The sequence below is a fragment of the Stegostoma tigrinum genome, chromosome 26 (genome assembly GCF_030684315.1).
Source record: "Stegostoma tigrinum isolate sSteTig4 chromosome 26, sSteTig4.hap1, whole genome shotgun sequence".
In the NCBI taxonomy this organism is placed as follows: domain Eukaryota; kingdom Metazoa; phylum Chordata; class Chondrichthyes; order Orectolobiformes; family Stegostomatidae; genus Stegostoma; species Stegostoma tigrinum.
Window position 1 is genome coordinate 24,818,037 of NC_081379.1, and position 21,446 is coordinate 24,839,482.

A 21,446-nucleotide genomic window follows, 5' to 3' on the forward strand; every position below is an offset into this window, starting at 1 on the left:
TGTGGTTTAGTCTCTGTAAAGTTTCACATGTTCTATGTGGAATGATCTTCGTGATGTTTGTACGTGCCATCATTGCATGCCTTTAAGGCAAGCAGCTCAGCAGCAGTAAGAATACTGTAAAGTGACACGCACGAGAATTCCTAGAAGCATGGCATTCCAACTGGAAATCCATCAACAAACACATTGCCTCCAAATCAATCTACCATCCCCTGAGAAAAAGAACAGGAAATGACATCACCAACCCAAGGAAACCGAAACAGATAATTAGAAAGCGGGACATAACACCAGCACTTCATCAGAGGCTCACTGATGATGTTACCTAGAATGGTGACAAAATGTCTGAAAACTAACCTTCCAGCTCAGCGAGCAAACTCACATCCAGAAACTCAATCTGAGCTACAAATCTTCTCAAAACTCGCTAGATTCTGATGTAGTCAGTTAATTCACATCAGCTCATATATGTACAAAAAGAAATGAGCAAAGTTTATTTGTCACCAGGTGGACGGACTTGCTATCACTGATCAGCCTTGGACGTCACACTGCCTCATTCCTTATTGCGTGACAGCTATCTCAATTTTGAAACCGTTACCTTTAATCTTTCTGCACCTCCTGTCAGAAACAACAACTTGGGTGATATTTCCTTTATCCTCTGCATTATATGTCTCCTTTAGGAAAGTTTGATACACTTGCCTACACCATTGTGAACAATGCTATCTAAGCAAGTGAACATTTCCCTTCCTTGTTGAAGTTAAAAGTGCAGGATTTAAAATCAACATAGAACCAATCTTTTATGAACCAAAGTATGTCTCAGAATCACCCATTCCATGAGGAGCAAATTTTTTTGAAGAAAAGCTATATCTAACATGTAAAACTTAATTCCATTGTAATACAGGATGATTCATGAGTATTTGGGCAATTCATATTGAATCAGACAGAGTTTAGGAGATGAAAAAAATTCACAATATTCCAGCTAAAGTCAGGATTATGACACATCATCTTATGAAAATGATAGGACTAAATCTGTCACCTGCCCACCATTCAGACAATTAGATGATGCTGATCTCTGTTCCTTCTCTCTGATGGAATAGACAAACTCCCAGCACAGGTCTAGGGTGTTTTGCATCACTGCTTTTCAATCACTTAGCCAAATATAACAAGTAGCACCTACTTAGATGAACTTCAATTGATCTTTTCTGTTGCTTTCCACTAAGCAGCCATGGTCTATTGTGATGTTTTGGGAATTCATTGTCAAAACCCACAACACATCAATTAATGGCACAAGGCAACATCGCTGCACACAAATACAACCAACACAGAAGTTATTTTTAGGCTTAGCAATTTTATTTTGTGATTAAAGAAACTAACATTGGCCTCATCCAAGCCAAGCCATTTATTGTCGAACCCAAACTAGAATAGCAGTATGACAATCCAGAAGTATTTGCCAGTCAACACTGTAGTCTTATTCCTGCTCAGAACAGAACACAAATGGTGCTAAGGCAATCTAGCAATGCGTCCCTTCCTGGGGCAGCAGGAGCACTTAAAAATAGGTTACACTCAAAACTTCTAATTAGCTCAGCAACCACTTTGCAACTTCACAAAAATAAAACAATTTTGGACTTCATTCAACCTCACAACATTGACATGATAGAGCAAAAGGCAACATTAATCCCACTAAAGGGCACATCGTGCACAGGTACAAATCAGACCTGTGGAATACAAATCTGACATAACAAAATGAAGATAATACATGTCAGGAGACTACACTTATATAGAGCAATGAGTAATAGTGCAGGCTCGGTCAGAGCACTCAATCCTGTGACAAATCTAATCCTGGTATTAAATAACACAATTTATGACAGTTCGAGGTTATTTACCACTTTTTTAAAAAAAAGTAATCAGCAAATTCAGAAAACAATTTGTACTGCCAATAGGACCGAGCAATAAGTACTGTTTCTTCTTCTTATACCAGGGTTCCAGCATAATAACAAGGTAGATGTAAAGTACTTTCACTCCTATGTTCATTACATAGTCTAATTAATTTCCTTACCTAATCTTCTTGAACAAATAAATCTTTTCCTCATCTTGTCTACCTAAAAAGATATTGTCCAGACACATTCCACTTAATAAAAAATCTCTGCAATACTTCCATTTCTGTAGAGCTGAAGTCAAGTCCCTTGCAGCACTCTTCTGGCTCGAATTTTATTTCTCAGTTAAGAGTATATTTGGATAAGGAAAGGGGTGGGGGTGGGGTAACTTTTGTGCAAGGTACAGGTTCCTAAAGGAAATGATTAAAAATCATAAGTAAGAGGAAAATAAACACAGCCCTTTTATTTGAGCAACACCAGTGTTCATTGCACATTCCTAATGGTCCTTGAAAAGCTGGTGGTAAGCTGTCTCTTGAACCACTAAAGTCAGTGTATGAAGGTCCTCCCGATTGTGGAGTTAGGGAATTCAGTGCAGTTATAGGGAGGCTGTTCCAGGAATTTGATCTGACAGCAAAGAAAAGTAGTCACAGTCAGGATGGTCTGCAATTTTAGTGGGGTCTTGCAGATGTTGGTTTTCTTAAGCACCTGCTACCCTGCCATTTTGAAAATTGTGTTCTCAATGGGAACAAAGGACAGCACCTCCACAAAGACTGTACAGCAGTCAGTGTGGTCATGGACAGGTAAATTAATTAGGATAAATTTTCCTCTCCCTCACATCAATTATTTCACTAGCTGCCAGAATAGGGCTGAGGCAGATGTGTCCTACAGGGATCAGCCAGCTTAGTCAGTAGTGACAATGAACACAGAAGCCTCCTACCTATCTATGTCTGGTTCTCTTCAGAGAAGTATGAATATAAAGAATAATGAAAAAAAAATACTAAGAATCTTAGGAATTCACTAGCTCAGAAGTTTATAGAAGTGCCATCATCAAGATCAAGATTTGTGACTCCTTAGGGAGTTAAAGGATATTGAGTGTGGACTGGAAAATGGAGTTGAGGTAGAAAATCAGCTATGACTGTACTGAATGTGAAGCACACTCAAAGAGCCAAACAGTCTACTCTTGCTCCCATTTTTCATATTCTTAAACAGATCTAAGCTATTGCTACAGAGATAACACAGTGTGGAGCTGGATGAACACAGCAGGCCAAGCAGCATCAGAGGGGCAGGAAAGCTGATGTTTCCGGCCTAGGACTTTCTTCAGAAATGGGGGAGGGGAAGGGGATTCTGAAATAAAGAGGGAGAGAGAGAGAGGGGGAGGCAGATGGAAGATCGATAAAGGAGCAGATAGGTGGAGAGGAGACAGACAGGTCAAGGAGGCGGGGATGGAGCCAATAAAAGGTGAGTGTAGGTGGGGAGTTCGGTTGGGGGTTGGTCAGTCCAGGGGAGGCGGACAGGTCAAGGTGGCAGGAATGAGGTTGGTAGGTGGCAGGTGGGGCTTGAGGTGGGAGGAAGGAATAGGTGGGAGAAAGGATGGACAGGTTAGGGAGGCGGGGGCGAGCTGGGATGGATTGGAATGCAGTCGGGGGAGGGGAGATTTTGAAGCTTGTGAAATCCACATTGATACCATTGGGCTGCAGGGTTCCCAAGTGAAATAAGAAGGTGCTGTTCCTGCAATCTTCGGGTAGCATCACTGTGGCACTGGAGGAGACCCAGGATGGACACAGCATCCAAGGAGTGGGAGGGGGAGTTGAAGTGGTTCGCAACTGGGAGGTGCAGTCATTTGTCATGAACCGAGCATAGGCATTCCACAAAGCAGTCTCCAAGCCTCCGCTTGGTTTCCGCGATGTATTACTGTACTAAGTCCTCTGATTATACCTGTATCCCTGAAAACCTCGGAATGACTAGTTATCATGATATAGGCAGCCAAACCTACGACAATGGAATAGCATTCCACTTCACGAGACTATGTCAAGCAATTTAGATTCTTTTTATAAAGCAACTACTCGGTGTTTGTATGCTTCTCCACAGACAGGAAGGAATAACTAGAGAGCCTGACCCTAGATAATTCCCATTACTTGGAAACTTCTTTTTGGTGGGGGTAGTATGCAAACAGAGCTAAATAAATTTGATTATTAAATGTTACACCATAATCCCAATTATAAACGGAAAAAATTTCCATTCAATAGTTCTGTTCATTTGTATATTCTTTTCCATAGAATAGAAAAACAGCCTAAACCAAAAATGATGCAATAAGCTTATTTTTCAAAATTATGGGTGACATGTTCAGGATTCAGTTTTGCCTAAAACCGATGGAAATACTTATTTATGCATTCAGTGAAATGTAGCTAAATGTGGGCGCATAATCTGACTGGCTCAACATTTCCAATTCATTGTAATGCTTCTGCTATTAGTCTACTGGCACTTCACAGACACCCACCTGGCAGTCTGTTGATAAGCCAAGTTAACTGCTTTTTTGATATATTTGTCCAGCTCAGGTCAAGGGTTACAGGTTGCCTCCTAATGATGCCACTGAGCATAAGGGGGGTGATTGATTTACACCGGTTTAAATCAATCTTGGTCCAAAGCCTCTTGTCACAGCACCTGGGAAAGTAAAATTTACAATGAAAACAGTTGACTGATAGTACAGAACTTGTAAAGATACATTGTTCAAAAGGAACAACAATTCATACTGCACAAGGGAGCTGATTCGTGCTTTCGTCATGGCAACATCTTAACCAAACAACGGTTATTTTCAAGCTTTTGCTTAAATTCAAACCAGGCAAGTCAACTCTGATTGATCAAGATGTTGCCATGGGAATTATCACAACCACTGGCCAATCTATTGTTTAGTGTAAAAAAAAGGCACAATGTCTACAGGTGTTCATTTTATTTACGGAGGCCAGACAGTATTCCACAAGTTAAGATATGCATGTTTCCAGCAAACATATCCACCTTACCGCAAGCTGACCAATAATCTTGCATTGTTTGTTAGTGTATTCCTTAGTACAGTCAGGATTGTTCAGCACATCCTGTTCAATCATGGAATCAAACCTAGTTAGATGCAATGTTCTGAGCTTTGCAAGCACACCCGTGGTTGAGTAACATTCAGAAACTGCCTGTTGCAAACAGCCATAGGAATGTATACTGGTATGATTCATCAGTCATTCAGAAGATCAGCCCACATTCTTGACATCAAACCAGACCTGAAGTTTGTCTTCACCCTACTTGGAGTCAAAAAACGTAGCTGGAAAAGCACAGCTAGTCAGACAGCATTCAAGGAGCAGGAAAGTCAATGTTTTGGGCCAAAACCTTTCATCATGACCGCATCCTCTGACTTGATGGCATCCTATTGACAACAGTGAGATACGGCTAACTTTAGTCACTTCTCCAAAAATGACAGACTAGGCACATTCGATACATAGATCCCTTAAAATGGCCACCCAAGTGGACAGGGTTGTTAAGAAAGCATATGGTGTTTTGACTTTCATTAGCAGGGGGATTGAGTTTAAGAGTTGTGAGATCTTGTTGCAGCTCTATAAAACTTTGGTTAGACCGCACTTGGAATACTGCGTCCAGTTCTGGTCGCCCTATTATAGGAAAGATGTGGATGCTTTGGAGAGGGTTCAGAGGAGGTTTACCAGGATGCTGCCTGGACTGGAGGGCTTATCTTATAAAGAGAGGTTGACTGAGCTCGGACTTTTTTCATTGGAGAAAAGGAGGAGAGGGGACCTAATTGAGGTATACAAGATAATGAGAGGCATAGATAGAGTTGATAGCCAGAGACTATTTCCCAGGGCAGAAAAGGCTAACACGAGGGGTCATAGTTTTAAGTTGGTTGGTGGAAAGTATAGAGGGGATGTCAAAGGCAGTTTCTTTACACAGAGAGTTGTGAGAGCATGGAATGCGTTGCCAGCAGCAGTTGTGGAAGCAAGGTCATTGGGGTCATTTAAGAGACTGCTGGACATGCATATGGTCACAGAAATTTGAGGGTGCATACATGAGGATCAATGGTCGGCACAACATCATGGGCTGAAGGGCCTGTTCTGTGCTGTACTGTTCTATGTTCTATGTTCTATTCATTTGTGTGATACATAGTGAGCAATGATGTGATCCATCCATTATCCCACAGAATAGACTTGATGCACTTATGTGGTAACTAACTTGCATGATAAGCAAAAGTTTAGGTCCTATATATGAGTTTGCTGAAGAGGCCAAACTTGTTGCATATGGAACTATATGGATCCCATCAGGTATATTAACCAGTAAAAGTAGGCTTTTGGCAGATAAGAGTACAGAACCCATTAGAAGAATTTTCAATTAGCATGTCAAGGAAATGCAGTTTAGTAGGCTCTTATTTCTAAGAGGAATTTCAGCATGGGATTCAGCCCATTAAGGTGTACAAGGAAAGTAACAAATCAAAGGATTTCGCCCTTTTCAATTAAGCAAATATCTGAAGACAACATTCCCAGGGCGATTCCGTGGCAAAACCTCAACTAGAGTCCGCCTGATTTGAATGTAAACTAAAACTTGGAAATAACTGCTTCATACAGTTTCCCTGGTGACACTTTGACCAGAGTCTACCTGCCAACCAAGCAAGATCCTTTTCTTTTGCAGTATAAATTGTTACTCCCTTTGAGATTTGGCATACTTGTGACTCTGATCTGATGTGCACAAGAGATAAACCTTTGACAGCATGTCCCTTTGTACAGTAACAAACTTCAACTGAATCATTTTATGTTAATTACAATTCAGTAATGTTGGCTGGTCTGGTTACATTACTGGTGACAGCATTAAAAAAATACAAGTTGCACTGAAGACTGCAAAAATTAAAATAAAACTTGTCATAACTATCATCAGCTTTATTTTCTTTTCCTCACAAATATAATGTAAGCCGAGACTTATCACAGGTGATAAGAGAATAACAATATTAAAAAGCAGAGTTAGTATGGTGTCATGAAGAGGAAATCACACCTGACTGATTTATTAGATTTTGAGGTACCAAGCAGGGTAGATAAACGGGAACCAGTACATATAATATAGTTTGATTTCCAAAGGAAATTTGACAAGGTACCACACACAATATTGACAAGAGTCCATGGTGTTACGGGTAGTGTATTAGCATGGCTAGAGGATTGGCTAACTAATAGGAGAGAGAGTTGGAATAAACAGGATTTTCAGGATGGTGATGTCTAAGTAGAAGTACCAAAAGGATCAGTGCTGAGGCCACAATTATTTATAATGTATCATAATGACCTGGATGACAGAAGTAAATGTACTATCGCCAAGTTTTCAGATGACAAGGTGGAAAGGCATGTAATCTGGATGACACAAGTGTCCACAGCATGATGCAGACAGATTAAGTGAGTAATTGCTTGGCAAGTGTAATGTATTATGGGAAGAGGTTTGGTAGGGTTAGGTTATGCATTTCAGCAGAAAGAATAGAAGCACTAAATATTATTTAAATGGGGCAAGATTTATGCCATAGTTGGAGCAGCGGGATGGTGCGGGATCCTACAACTGCTGTGTAAATGCATCCTAAGTCTCAGAGTTCTGACAATATTCAAGTCAAATGCCCTCGCTGTTCACAGCACCTGAGCATACACAGACTACCCACATATCAAAGTGTTATCTTAAAGAAATATTTCTAATAATTCAAATTTAGAGAAGCATACAAAACTGTGAAGTTTCAAGTTCCATCCTCAGCCTATGACAGATTCACTGTGTCAGAAGTCAAATGACACTAGGTTATAGTCCAACAGGTTTATTTAAAATCACAAGCTTTCATAGTGCTTCTTCTTGATCAGGTGAAGTGCCCACCCCTGACCAACACCAGCACCTCCACATCATAGATTCAACCAGTGACACCCTCGGCTAGCAAAACTTTAAAACAAACCATATCTTCTAATATTTTTATTTGTAATCAGGAATACACAGCCTTCTATTTCCCTTGAAGAAAAGAGCTTGAAAGTTTCCCATAATATCACAGTAGAATCCACTGTCAAAGCAGCTACCAGCATTCTGGTTTGTCTCACTGCTGGCCAGTGACCACCTGAAGGAGGTAACAAAAACAGAAATTGCTGGGAAATCTCAGCAGGTCTGGCAGCACCTGAGGTGGGAAATCACAGTTAACGCTTCAAATCGAGTTTGGTTTTTACTTGAAGGATATACTTTAGCTGTTGACGCATAACGAAGGAGTTCTGTTCCAGAAAATGTTAATATACGCAAGGGAGATGGGGTGAATAAAAATCGGAGGATTGACCATCATCGTTCTTCCCAGATCAAAATATAACTTCTTTGTAAAATATTTTTCATGCATTTCATCCCCACAGAAAGACACCAAACTCTCCACATCCATGAAAGGGGACAAGGTCTCCTGAGGTTCTGCAAATGCTGCTCTTTAAACAGCTGCTGGGACATGCTTAGGAATGGTGCGAGTAAACTTTGATCCAATATTCTCTGCCTCTCTTATCAAAATACTCATCTTGGCAGGCCATATCATCTCATGCTGGTGCCTCATGTTCAATGGAACTCAAAGACAAGTCTAACAACCACTGCAGCATCAACATACAATCCAGTTCATTATGTGCGACCGTGACAAATCAATTCAGAGCTTTTAAGGCTGCGCTATTAAAAAAAATTAAGGAGTTTGTCATATTTTTGTCGGCTAGTCCTATTTGAGGTACAATTCAATTATTTTAAATAGTTATTATTTAAAAATAAGGAGTGCACATTTGAGATATTATTTCTCTCAGGTGTTTGAGGGTCATTGGAGTTCCCTTCCTCAAAAGGCAATGACTGCAGAATCTTTAAACATTTTCAAGGCAGAGGTAGATATATTCCTGATTACCAAGGAGCTAAAAGATTATCGTGGGGGGCTATGCAGAAATATAGAGATGAGATTAAAATCATATCATTTTATTGAATGGCAGAGTAGGGTTGAAAGCAGCAATTTGTCTGTTAATAACTGTCTAAATAAAGTGGAAAAACAAAACGCTAAAATGGGACAAATAGAATTAAGAACAAAATATGGCAAAAATACACAGCAATTCCATCCAAAACTTAAAAAGCAGGCAAATATTTAAAGAAAATTGATCCGCATCATCTCTCAGTTTTGTGCAATTCATCAACTGTCAATCAATGGTAATTTTTTCTAAATTCATTCAGGTGAATTAATAACGCCCTTACTCTTCAGTCACTTCCATTTCTCCCCACTCATAAAAAACACATTATTGCAATGAAACAATGTTAGCTGGTGTATAAATATGCCATTGTGTTCCCACACTCTGAAGAGAGCATCACCTTTACTTGATGACTCTGTTAACTAGAGATCTGCATTTGTGAAAAAGCCAGGCAATAATATATTATTTGCCTACCTTCAATCAGAAGTTAATTAATCCAAATTCCAATAAAACAGCAAGCCAAAGTGCTTTGGAGAAAGCAGAAAGTGGCCTACGCCAACTATTACTGAATTAGCATTGATGATGAAGACTACTGCAAATCATAAGGGCTTTTGATATTGTATAATAATACAGATAGTATTTAAATGGGTTCACAATATGCAACTTTACAGTTTAACATAAGCTTGCAATGCAGAGAAAGATATTTTGAATTTTGCACAAATTGTTTGTTCCCCTTCATTTCAGGATAATGGAAAATAAGTATAAACAAATGCTACAGATTCTGGAAATCAAACAAAAAACGCTGGAAAAACTCAGGTCTAGCAGTAAAAGTGGAGAAGGAAACAGTTAATATTTTGAATCCAATGACTCTTCGTCAGAACTTTAAGAACAGAAATAGGAAATAAAACCTTACCATCTGTTCCAGGTTTTACATACTCGCATACAAATACATAAATCTTTTCGATTGAGGTAGCCAAACACAGCCATCCACACTTCCCGTTGCATCACATGGTCTTCACCATCATCAAGGGGCAGAGAGTCTGGGGGTGGGCTGACAGGCGGAGGCCGCACAACATGTCGCTCCATCTGAATTGATTTAGTTGGTGACACAGAAGGTGGTGGTCTAGTGATGACCCTGGGAGCCCGCCTCAAGCTTGTGGTAAGGTGATGCCTAAGCCTTGGAGTCCCATTTAATCCTTTGCTTACTCTGTGAAGTCTTTCAGTACTTGCCAGCAGTCTTTTAGGCTTCTCGACTTTTTCAGCCTCTCCTTCAGATTTAATTGGTTGGTGATTCTCATTTGCTAGGCTGGTCTCAGTTTTATGAATCTCCTGATTGAGTTCTTTGCTTAGTTCTTTACTAAGTTCTTTATTGTGCAATCGCTTTTTGCGCTTCTCTTTAAACCTCTCGCTTTTCTTTTCTTTGGCCTCTGCACTTTCAGTACTGGGACCAGCTCTTGGAGAGCTTGACCTAGACTGGTCACTCTCCTTTGTTTTCTGAGGGGTCTCTGGTGGATCGTCTTCAGGCTCCTGCTTGATTGATTGCAATGTTTTGACAATTGCTGGGTGATCTTCACTTGGATGCAAGGTTTTTTTCTATTGAATAAAAAAAAGTACATGAAACTTTCAAATCAGTACACTTAATATTTCAAGTACTATGCAGAAACATCTACAACAATAATGTAAAGAAAAACAGGCTTGCATTTCTGCTTTCACGCAGAACACATCCAATTTCCAATTTTATGGTCAATGAAGCTCCAGGAAATGTACACACTTAATATAACATAGGAAATGTGGCACCTCTGTGTGCAGCAAGCTCCCACAAGCAGCAATAAATAAGTGATCTGCTTTTGTCATGTTGTTTGTGAGATAAATAGGGCCAGGCACAATGGAAAGTGCCATAAGGCCTTCTTTATCCATTTGAGGAAAAAGGCTCAGTTTCAATTTAACAGTTTGTTTGAAAGATAGTATGGCCAACAGTACAAGATTTCCTTAGCACTGCTTTTCTTGTGCTGAAGTCTTACAGTGGAACTTGACCTGACAACTTCCTGACTCACTGCATTTCTAATAACCCCTGGCATGAGTTACAAATGATTCTGTTACTTGGAACATCACAACCAGTAACAGGTCAGCACATTTATAAAAATTATTTCAGTGGGCGTGTGCTGTGCTGAGCTGTCAGGGCCATCATTTATTGTTCATCCCTGATTGGTCTTGAAAATATGTGGGGAGCTCTTTCCTTGAATGACTACATTTAGTGTAGGTATTCCCATGATACCATTAGGGAGTGAGTGCCGGGATTTTGACCCAGTGACAGGGAAGGAACTATTCGCTAATAGAATTGTGACAGATAATTGAAAACATAGTTGAACTAGAGACATACATAATCTTTCCTGCCAAGCAACAATCTCAAACCAATGAATTTTTTTTGGTCAATTATCTGTAATCTGCTCCTTTGGCTCATTGTGGAAGCAATCTCTCTCTAGCGAGGCTTTTAGAACTCCTATGAAACTTCTCCAAGTAAAATGTACCCAGTTTCGTTCGTCTTATCACAACCGAAGTCCTTTATTTGAAGTAGTTTATTTATCCATCAATTTTTTTCTTCCTCAAGAAAATTGGTAGCCCTCAAAACTGAGCAATTGATCCACAGTGCAAAAACTTGACTCCAGAAACCAGAATGGTCCATGAGCACTATGCCAGTGACGTTTTCTACCACTTATCCCAGTAGCAACTTTCCACTACCTGGTAACTATATGAATTACATTATGATGTTTTTCAAGACTACAGCACCTGAAGATCCAATTCACATCTGCAGATTTTTGTTCTCCCTAACCTCACATCTTACTGAAAGTAATTGCAAAATCTAACATTTGAATATAAGAATTTTGCGACATTCAAAATCCACCCCCCATGTTAAATTTTGCAGTTCTGAACCCAAACGTACACCGATAAACTTCTCCTATCGCAGGGATGCAGCCAGAGTTACCGAAAAGAACTAAAATATGAAATATTTTTACAAACTGTTTTAAAATCTAAAATAAAAAACTGATTGCTAGGAAAAGTGCTTTTATATTAATACCTGAAGACCCAGTGCACGCACATCATACAAATATGACATGCCTTAAGCCTCCTTGTGATTTAAGTTGTACAGTGAATTCAATAGGTGAAACAAGGGCTCCCATTCATTACAATCAGCATCAGCAGCTCTATTCTAAGCTCTGAATGAGCACCAAGCTTTGTCACAGGAGCAAAGTAGCGTATTTTTAAGAAGCTTTGAAGTTCCACTAATCCACATTTTAAACTTAAAATAAATACCTTTTTCCTCAACAGTTTCTCTTCCTTTCCAATTTTAAACTGCAACAAAAGAAGGCAGATGGAGTCAGTGTCATTGCAGAGGTCATTTTGAGTCTATTATCCAGAGCAACAAAGTCTCTTTGGTAAGAAATATGAAGAGTTCTTTTTCCAAAATCTGTTTATTTCAGCTCTCAGAAACTCAATCATTTGCTTAAATCGGGTTTGAATGTCTTTCAGATACTCAGCTTCCCTGCCAACATGGCAGACACTTGCTCAGTGATATCTGACATGGATATTCTGCAACGGCTACTTAATAATAGGTTTTATAATAGTGATAATTGTAAATTTGACTGAATATTCCGTAAAATAGTAATTTAAAGATTGTAGCATAATCATTAAACATACATTTCAGATTCGGCAACATTTACATAAGATGGGGAGAACACTTGTCCACAATGACGCATATACACCAATTGTTGGTTTAAAATTAGACTTCAAAATAGAGAAGAATTTAGCAAGTTCCAAAACTGATTGGATTTTGTATCACTAATCAAATGCTCCATATTTCATTTACCCCAATTGCTATCAAGTAATTAGAAGAGTCATACTCGCAGTAAGTTTCAGTGTATGTAAAGTTGGCCAGTAGAAAAGTCAGAAAATTATGGATTTTTTCAGCATTGCTTCATTAGGGCAACCAGAAAAAAAGGGCGCGGCAGGTGGCTCAGTGGTCAGCACTGCTGCCTCACAGCACCAGGGACCGAGGTTCAATTTCAGCCTTGGGCGACTGTCTGTGTGGAGCTTACACATTCTCCCCGTGTCTACGTGGGTTTCCTCCGGGTGCTCCGGTTTCCTCCCACAGTCCAAACATGTGCAGGCTAGGTGGATTGGCCATGCTAAATTGCCCATAGTGTTCAGGGGTGTGCAGATTAGGTGGCTTATAGGGGGATGGGTCTGAGTGGATGCTCTGATGTTTGGTGTGGACCTGTAGGGCTGAAGGGCCTGTTTCCACACTATAGGGATTCTATGAAAATCAGAACATCTACTCCCTAGAAGAGCATAGTATAAGTGGTGAGAAGAGTGAGTACTCAGCTCTGATGCCTCCCCAAAGTATTTATTTTCCTCAAACATATCTTAGAGCATGCATTAAATTGAAGCAGAATATGCAACATAACAAATGAACATTATCCAAGTTTGAAAGTGAATACTGTACTGTAGCTTCCGGTGGAGGGTTATAGGAAAGGGTAAATTGGGGTCAGAAGCAGGGTTTGATATCAGACATAGAAGGGATAATGAATCCCATAGCCTTAACAGATATCTTTGCAGCATCCTTAAGCATGGGTGAGGTCCCGGAGGACTGGAGAATTACTAATGTTGTCCCCTTGTTTTAAGAAGGGTAGCAGGGATAATCCAGGTAATTATCAACTGGTGAGCCTGACGTCAGTGGTAGGGAAGCTGCTGGAGCAGATACTGAGGGATAGGATCTATTCCCAATTGGAGGAAAATGAGCTTATCAGTGATGAACAACATAGTTTTGTGCAGGGTAGGTCATGTCTTACCAACTTAATAGAATTCTTTGAGGACGTGACAAAGTTGATTGATAAGGGAAAGGCTGTAGATGTCATATACATGGACTTCAGTAAGGCGTTTGATAAGGTTCCCCATGGCAAGCTGACGGAGAAAATCAAGTCACATGTGGACCAGGGTGTTATAGCTAGGATGGATAAAAAAACTGGCTAGGCAACAGGAGGCAGAGAGTAGTAGTGGAAGGGGGTCTCTCAAATTGGAGACCTGTGACCAGTGGTGTTCCACAGGGATCTGTGCTGGGACCACTGTTGTTTTAGATATACGTAAATGATCTGGAGGAAGGTGTAGGTGGTCTGATCAGCAAGTTTGCAGATGACACTAAGATTGGTGGAGTAGCAGATAGTGAAGGGAACTGTCAGAGATTACAGCAGAATATAGATAGACTGGAGAGTTGGGCAGATAAATGTCAGATGGAGTTCAATCCAGGCAAATGCGAGGTAATGCATTTTGGAAGATCTAATTCAACTAATTCAACATGCAAACTATACAGTAAATGGAAAAGTCCTGGGGAAAATTGACGTACAGAAAGATCTGGGTGTTCAGGTCCATTGTTCCCTGAAGGTGGCAACGCAGGTCAATAGAGTGGTCACGAAGGCAAACGGCATGCTTTCCTTCATCAGACGGGGTATTGAGTACAAGAGTTGGCAGGTGATGTTACACTTGTACAGGACTTTGGTTCGGCCATATTTAGAGTACTGCGTATAGTTCTGGTTGTCACATTACCAAAAGGATGTGGATGTTTTGGAGAGGGTGCAGAGGAGGTTCACTAGGATGTTGCCTGGTATGGAGGGTGTTAGCTATGAAGAAAGGTTGAGTAGATTGGGATTATATTCATTAGAAAGACTAAAGAGAGATTGAGGGGGGACCTGATTGAGGTCTACAAAATCATGAGGGGTATAGACAAGGTGGACTGCAAGAAGCTTTTTCCCCCCAGAGTGGGGGACTCTATTACTAAGGGTCATGAGTTCAAAGTGAGAGGAAGGAAGTTTAAGGGAGATATGCACGCAAAGATCTTTACGCAGAGGGTGGTGGGTCCCTGGAACGCATTGCCAGCGGAGGTGGTAGACACAGACACGATAGTGTCTTTTAAGATGTATCTGGACAGGTACATGGATGGGCAGGGAGCAAAGGGATACACACCCTTCGAAAATAGATGACAGGTTTAGACAGAGGATCGCGACTGACGCAGGGTTGGAAGGCCAAAGGGCCTGTTCCTGTGCTGTAATTTTCTTTGCTCTTATGCCACAAGATGATACGAGGCATTTATTTTGATCTGCTGAAATGAAGGAAGACGGTATTTCCCTTTTTGACCAATAACCAAGGCCGTAATGCGACCGTATCTGCAAAGGCATTGCAACTATTACTGTTTTCTTAGTTATGCTGAATGAACAGGGGAAGCTAAAATTCATCGCTGGCAATCATAATGAATCAGAAATCACTCTTTTTTTCCCACTGAGAAATGTCACCTTTTTGAAAATGCTAAACATTATTTGATGAAGCTCTGAATTTTTCTTATAATGTAAACCCTAATTTTTAAAAATTAGATAAATGATAAATGTATGCTCAGGCCTGAGGATTATTTAGTCGTAGCACATTTAATAAAAATGCTTTCTAAATGAATCTGCATTATCAGTTGTATAGTATTTATTTGCCGCACCTTTTTTCTGGCAATTGGCTCAGAAGTTCGATCAGCAATTCGCCGCTTTCGCATCACAAGCCCATCTTCAGATTTCCTTCTTGGAACAGATTCTTCAGATCTTTTCTTGGGATGTTCCTCTGACTTGCGTTTGGAATTTTCCTCTCGGTCTCCCTTTTTCTTTGTTGTCTCTGCAGAATCTTTGAGTTCTCTGTTCTGCCTTTGCTCCTTCAATAGTGAACCTGGGAGGTTGGAGGCATACTTAAATCCTGGCCCTCTTTTCTGCTTATAGACCAGAAGAAGAAAAAACACAGATACAACTTTATATCTCATGTCTTATGGTGTTATTACAATATTTATGCTTAATAACCTTGCTCTGCCTACATGCTAACCATACTTCATACAATTAGAAATTAATATCAGATATAATAGCTTAAACATATTTTTAATGTTATATATCATGAATATCTGCATATACATATAAACGCAGATTCATCATATACTGTATATATTTCGAAGTGGACACAGATCTGAAGGAGAAGGTAAACAGCCAGAAGTTGTAACTCATGCTGGAAACAATGACATAGGAAGAAAAAAATTTGAGGTCCTGAAGCCTGAGAAAATACTTAACAGCAGGACATCTGGATCACAGCCAGTGTCACATGCTAGATGGTAAAGCAGCAGTAAGAGAAGGTAGGTTTATGAACAGCTGGAAAAATGGAGTGGGGGTGGGATTCAAGTTCTAAGACTTTGGAACGAGTTTTGGGGAAGGAGGGATCAATACATGATTGACAAGCTGCAACAAAGTCTGCGGAAGGAGACATCAGTACAAAATGGATGTGTTGTAACAATGTTACAATATGGTAAGGAAGGGTTTAACTTGTGCCTGTCACGAGATAACACGAAGAGTGAAGAATCAGAGAGGTGGGTTCTTTTTATGCTGCAAATTACTGTGATCTGAAATGTGCCATCTTAAAAGGCAGTGAAAGAAGATTCACTAACATCTTTCAAAGAGGATTTTCAGAAGAAAAAATTTGCAGAGCAACGGGGAAATACGGCGAGGGGGGGTCTTCTCTTGGGTGTCTCTGAGATATCTCTTTCTAACTTGTATCAGTCTGTATTTTAACAGTGACAAATTAATTACAAGAACTTTCAATATTAATCTTGTGTTAAATATCTACCACAAACATGCACGCATAACTCAGTGGGCTATGTTCAAATCCCACGGTGCTGACTTCTTGTTGTCAACTGTGCCTATACTAAAACAGGAGGACCAGAAAGAACTGCTTAAGCATGTCACATGGTGGCAGCGTGGGAATGAGGTCACTCATTCCCCCCAGCCACAGATATTGCCCGGCACAAACGAGGCTGTACCTAGCAAAATTAAACTTAAAGAACACTTTTAAATTTTTTAAAATCAAATCATTCAAATATTGCAAATTGACTAGAATAATTCATTCAGAATACAATGTCACTCGAGCTTTATCAAATCTCAATGGAGTGTACTTTATCATCAATGAGTACAGTATTTAACTTCATGTGCTAACTGACAAAATACTACTGAGTAAATCGCTTTGATACAATACCCATTTTTGTGATGTTTACGTCATAATTGAAATTCAATTATAACCAATACCAAATTCTGAAAGCAACTCATTTAAGTTTTAAAATTCAACAAAAGATATTCAAAAGAAAATAAACAAGGCTAGAGTAGCGAATAATATATAAACAGATGTTAAAAGCTTAAATATATAAAAATGAAGAGAGAAGCCAAAGTGATCACAGGCCCACTAGCCAATGAGACTTGGGAAATAATAATGGGAAATGGCAGAGGACTTGACTAAATACTTTGCATGAATTTTCACAGTATGCACAATCGTGGCATTCCAAAAATATTAACGCAAGCACAAAAGGTTGGAAGGAAATTAATACATTAACAATCAATGAAAAAAATTACTAGAGAAACTAATATGCCTAAAGGTTGATACAAAAGGAAGTAGCTACATATATATTCGATGCAATGCTAGTAATCTTCCAGGAATCCTTAGATTCTAGAAAAATTCCAGATTATTGGAAGATTGCCGATTTAACAACCTTATATAAAAAGCGAGTGAAACAAAAATCTGGTAAGCATGGGCTAGTTATCCCAATGGCAAATGTTAAGCTAATGTTAGACGCTACTATAAAGGATATGATAACGGAGGAATTAGAAATGCATAATAAAATCAATTATATGGTCAGAATGGTTTCATGAAAGGGAGGCTTCCAAATTTATTAGGACTCTGAGGTGGTAACAAGCAAGACAGATACATTGAGCCATATAAAGTTATATTAGAACACATGATCAGATGTTTGATTAAACAGGTAGATTTAAAATGAAAGAGAGGGAGGTTTGGGAGCAGGAATTTCAGAAACTGGTTCCTGGGAAGCTAAAGGCACAGCAACCAGTGGTTGATGAAATTCATGATGGGAACAGGTTGCAAGTAAATGTGATATCTCAGAAGGTTGTAGGCTATAAAAAGGTTACGAGTTGAGATAGGGGGAGACTGTGGAAGCACTTGAAATCAAGGAAGAAAATTTTACAACTGAAGCATTCCTGGACTAGGATGCTAAACGAAGAGAAACAGTTTGGGAAGCTTGATCAGCATGGACAAATTGGACTGAAGACGCGTTTACTTGCTACATGGCTATGCCTCTGTAAAAGGAGAACCAGTAGCTTCATGTCTTTGGATATCCAAAAGATGCGTGAAGAGGCACCACACATGATGTTCCTTAACAAGAGGCCATGGTTTTGGGGGTAGTATATTAGCGTAGATAGATAATTGGCTAACTAATTGAAAATAGAGAGTCTGGATAATGGGTTATTCTCAGAATAGCAACCTGTATCTACTAGAGTGCCATAAGGATCAGTGCTGGGACCTGCTATTATCTACAATATACATTGTATTGAATGAGGAAAGTGAATGCAATATTGCGAGGTTTGTGAATGACACTAAATAGGTGGAAAGGCAAATGGCAATCTACTGGGAGATAAAGAAAGATGAAGAAATCGAGCAGAACTTGGCAGACAGAATAGAGTGTGAAATGTGAGGTAACATACTTTGGCAGGATGAATAGAGGAGCTGAATGGTATTAGATTAAGAAACACTGTAGAAAACTGCAGTAGAGGGGGGTTTGGGAGTCCTGATGCATGCATCACAAAAATCCAACATCTAAGCTGAGCGTGTAAACAGAAGACAAATGGAATATTTGTCTTCATTTCAAAGAAAGTGGAGCATAAAAACAGGGAAGTACTGCTAGAAATATGCAAGACATTAGTTACACCACAGCTACAATGCTGTGAAAGGCTTTAGCCTACTTACCTAAGGAAATATATACTGGTAATGATGTCTCCCAGTAGGTTGAGCCTGGACATAGAAGGATTTTCTTTAGGAGGAAAGTTTGTGCAGGTTGGGCCTATAATCATGTGGAGAAATTAGTGATAACTTTATTGAAACATAGGGATTTGGCAGGATTGATGCTGAGAGTTTTTTTTCCACTTGTAGGACAGGCAAAGACTCGAGGGCATTATCGCAGAGAAAATGGTTGCCCACTGAAGACAGAGATGAGGAAAGAATTTTTCTCTTCAATGTAGGGAATCTGTCGAATTCTTTATCACATGCAGTTGTAGAAGTTGTGTTTTTAGGTATGTGAAAAACTTAACTGTGTACACACAGCTGTGTAAACAAATTTGAAACTTTCGGTCTACGAGGATGCCGGAACCAGGTACGTTCGTGATTTCTGAATGGGGATCTGAGGGCAATAGACTTGTAGGGCAAAGGGGATACAATGGGAAAGTCAGGCTGACTGGGTTACTCAACAGAGAGCTGGTGTGGACTCGATATAGCAAATGGTCTCCTCCCATGCCGCAATGATATATGTAGTTCTACAATCAAGCATCGTTTGCCCTTTCATAACACAAACCTATTCCTTCATTTAGTGGAACAGTGAATGTAGGAATATTATCTATTGTACTATCTACAAAAAAAATCAGTTCTAAATGATAACTGACGTGTTACTGAATTTCATTGTATTTTTCTATTCTACCAAACTGAAGAGACGTTTTCTATTCTACCAAACTGAAGAGACGTGTACACGCTCTGTGTGATGCTAATGTGAGAATGTCAAACAAGTCATAATTGTTCTGATTTTAAACATCTACAACTTCTCGATTTTATCTTTACAGCTAATTAACATTGTTAAGAGTGTCGACCATTTCTCATTGGTTCACTCTATATTGTGGGTTATTTGCTCAATGGCATGGTAAATTAATAAAGACCAACATGAAAATGACAGAACAGCTGAAATATATTTACATACATCTCTAGTTACAGCACTCAAAAGACTTTTACAAAGTTGCATGGAAAACAGCATGGATTGAAATCGAAAGGCTGAATCAATTCTTGCCAATCCGATTGCTTTTTCAACGGCAGAACCAAGATTAGTACTACATAGCTCTTAGGAAAGGTCACCTTCTGGGTCTTTTGGCATATATCACCATGAATGGTATTTTGTTCCATGAAGCCCAATTCCATATCACAGCAATCCAGATCAGAAAACTATCCTCATTCTTCTACTTGAGAATTGTTATGGTGAGTACTCAAGGGAAATGGTATTATTATTAGCACCGTTATCATGGAACAATGTTTTTAGATTACATCATTAGACAATTAAATAAGCTGTGCTGATTTATTAATCACTTTCATATTTTAGACAGTCTTTGAAGTCCAGACTAAAACCTCTTCAAAAGCTTTTCCTCCTCCACTAGCAATAAAGTACTCACATTTAATGACAGAGGTTCTTTCTCCAATTGAACATTATCACACTCAAGTATTTTCTGAGCTAAACTCGGGAGAACTGTATGTGTAATACATCGTACAACAAATAGTGTATTTGCCAAAAAGTAAATGAACTTGCCACTTAAAAAATTTGCAAATCTCAATTTAGAATGTTTAGGTCTTTGAGCAATGATCTGTGGGGGTATTATATTAATGAAAAATCAGCTTTCAGCTTAAATAAAACTAATAATAATTATGTGGCTTCTTCCAGCCAGTTTCCAATATGAACAGGCCCCTATTTATGACCCCATAATGATATTATCACTTTACAAGGAAGAATTTCAAAATGCCCTTCTCGAACTATCAAGGACATTGATGGTAAGTTTTGAAAAATAAGCAGAATTGTAGAACACAATCCAAAAGCACCAATAAAACCAATAAAATCCTGCACAATAAGAATTGAAGTTGACTTATTTGGTTATAGCAAAATAATGGCCCTACTTAAGTAAAACAGCAATCTCCTTTGTATTTTGTAAATAGAAAAACTGTTTCCCCATTTTCACTGAATCCCCAAAAGCCATGGTATTGTGGGAAATAAAAACATATGATTGATATAATTACTGTATAACCTATTCAAGGGATTAAATGGTTCCTCACCATCCCCTACCTACATCTCAAAAACTAAGTAACTCAGTAACTTCCCACAAAATACAGACAATTAATAAAAATAAAACTGTCGGAAAGCTACCCTAATCAAACTATTCCCAGGCAGAAAGGGAGTCTACCTGTCCTCACAATTCTCAGGCAATCAACTGTTGAATGTGCAGCATTGTTGGATATTTTTCATTGTGTATTTTGTGGCCAAAATAATGCATTGCATTAGCTTCACTATATGTACAAATTCCATTCTATTTGCTACACTAATTACTGTCAATTAGTGACTAACACAGCAAGTATTTACAGATTGCATGAGTTAGACACACATGACTAAGAATGATGAGGTGCCAAGGAACGTGCACAATTTAGCTGGAACAGAATCACGGTCCAGATCTTTAACTGACTACAAAATGAACAGCAGTGAAGTTCACGCACATGGGTTGACGTGAAACAGATTTATTCATCACCTGTAGTTTGTGAGGCATTCAACCCTGTGGCCAGAGCTAACTGGACAACCGACTGCTGAACCCAAGGGAACATTGTCATGCGCTAAATTCTATAATGCATTATGACACCAGTGTACAGTCACCATAATGTACCAAATATCTCACACAAAAATAAACGTCAAATTTAAATA

At 39.2% G+C, this 21,446-nt stretch overlaps 1 protein-coding gene across 18 annotated transcripts in view; it reads right to left on the reverse strand.

Moving 5' to 3' along the window:
* Positions 1-21,446, reverse strand: part of LOC125464024 (lysine-specific demethylase 2B-like) — a 216,739-nt gene that overhangs the window by 9,991 nt on the left and 185,302 nt on the right. For 12 of the 18 annotated variants that reach the window (XM_059655045.1, XM_059655036.1, XM_059655041.1 and 9 more), the window contains 4 exons: positions 15,357-15,627; positions 12,137-12,175; positions 9,738-10,417; positions 4,363-4,526 (listed from right to left, as the gene is read on the reverse strand). In XM_059655045.1, coding sequence (XP_059511028.1) covers positions 4,363-4,526; positions 9,738-10,417; positions 12,137-12,175; positions 15,357-15,627 — 1,154 coding nt within the window. The remainder of the gene's footprint in view (positions 1-4,362; positions 4,527-9,737; positions 10,418-12,136; positions 12,176-15,356; positions 15,628-21,446) is intronic. The other 6 variants (XM_048555980.2, XM_048555969.2, XM_048555972.2 and 3 more) reach the window with 3 other exon arrangements.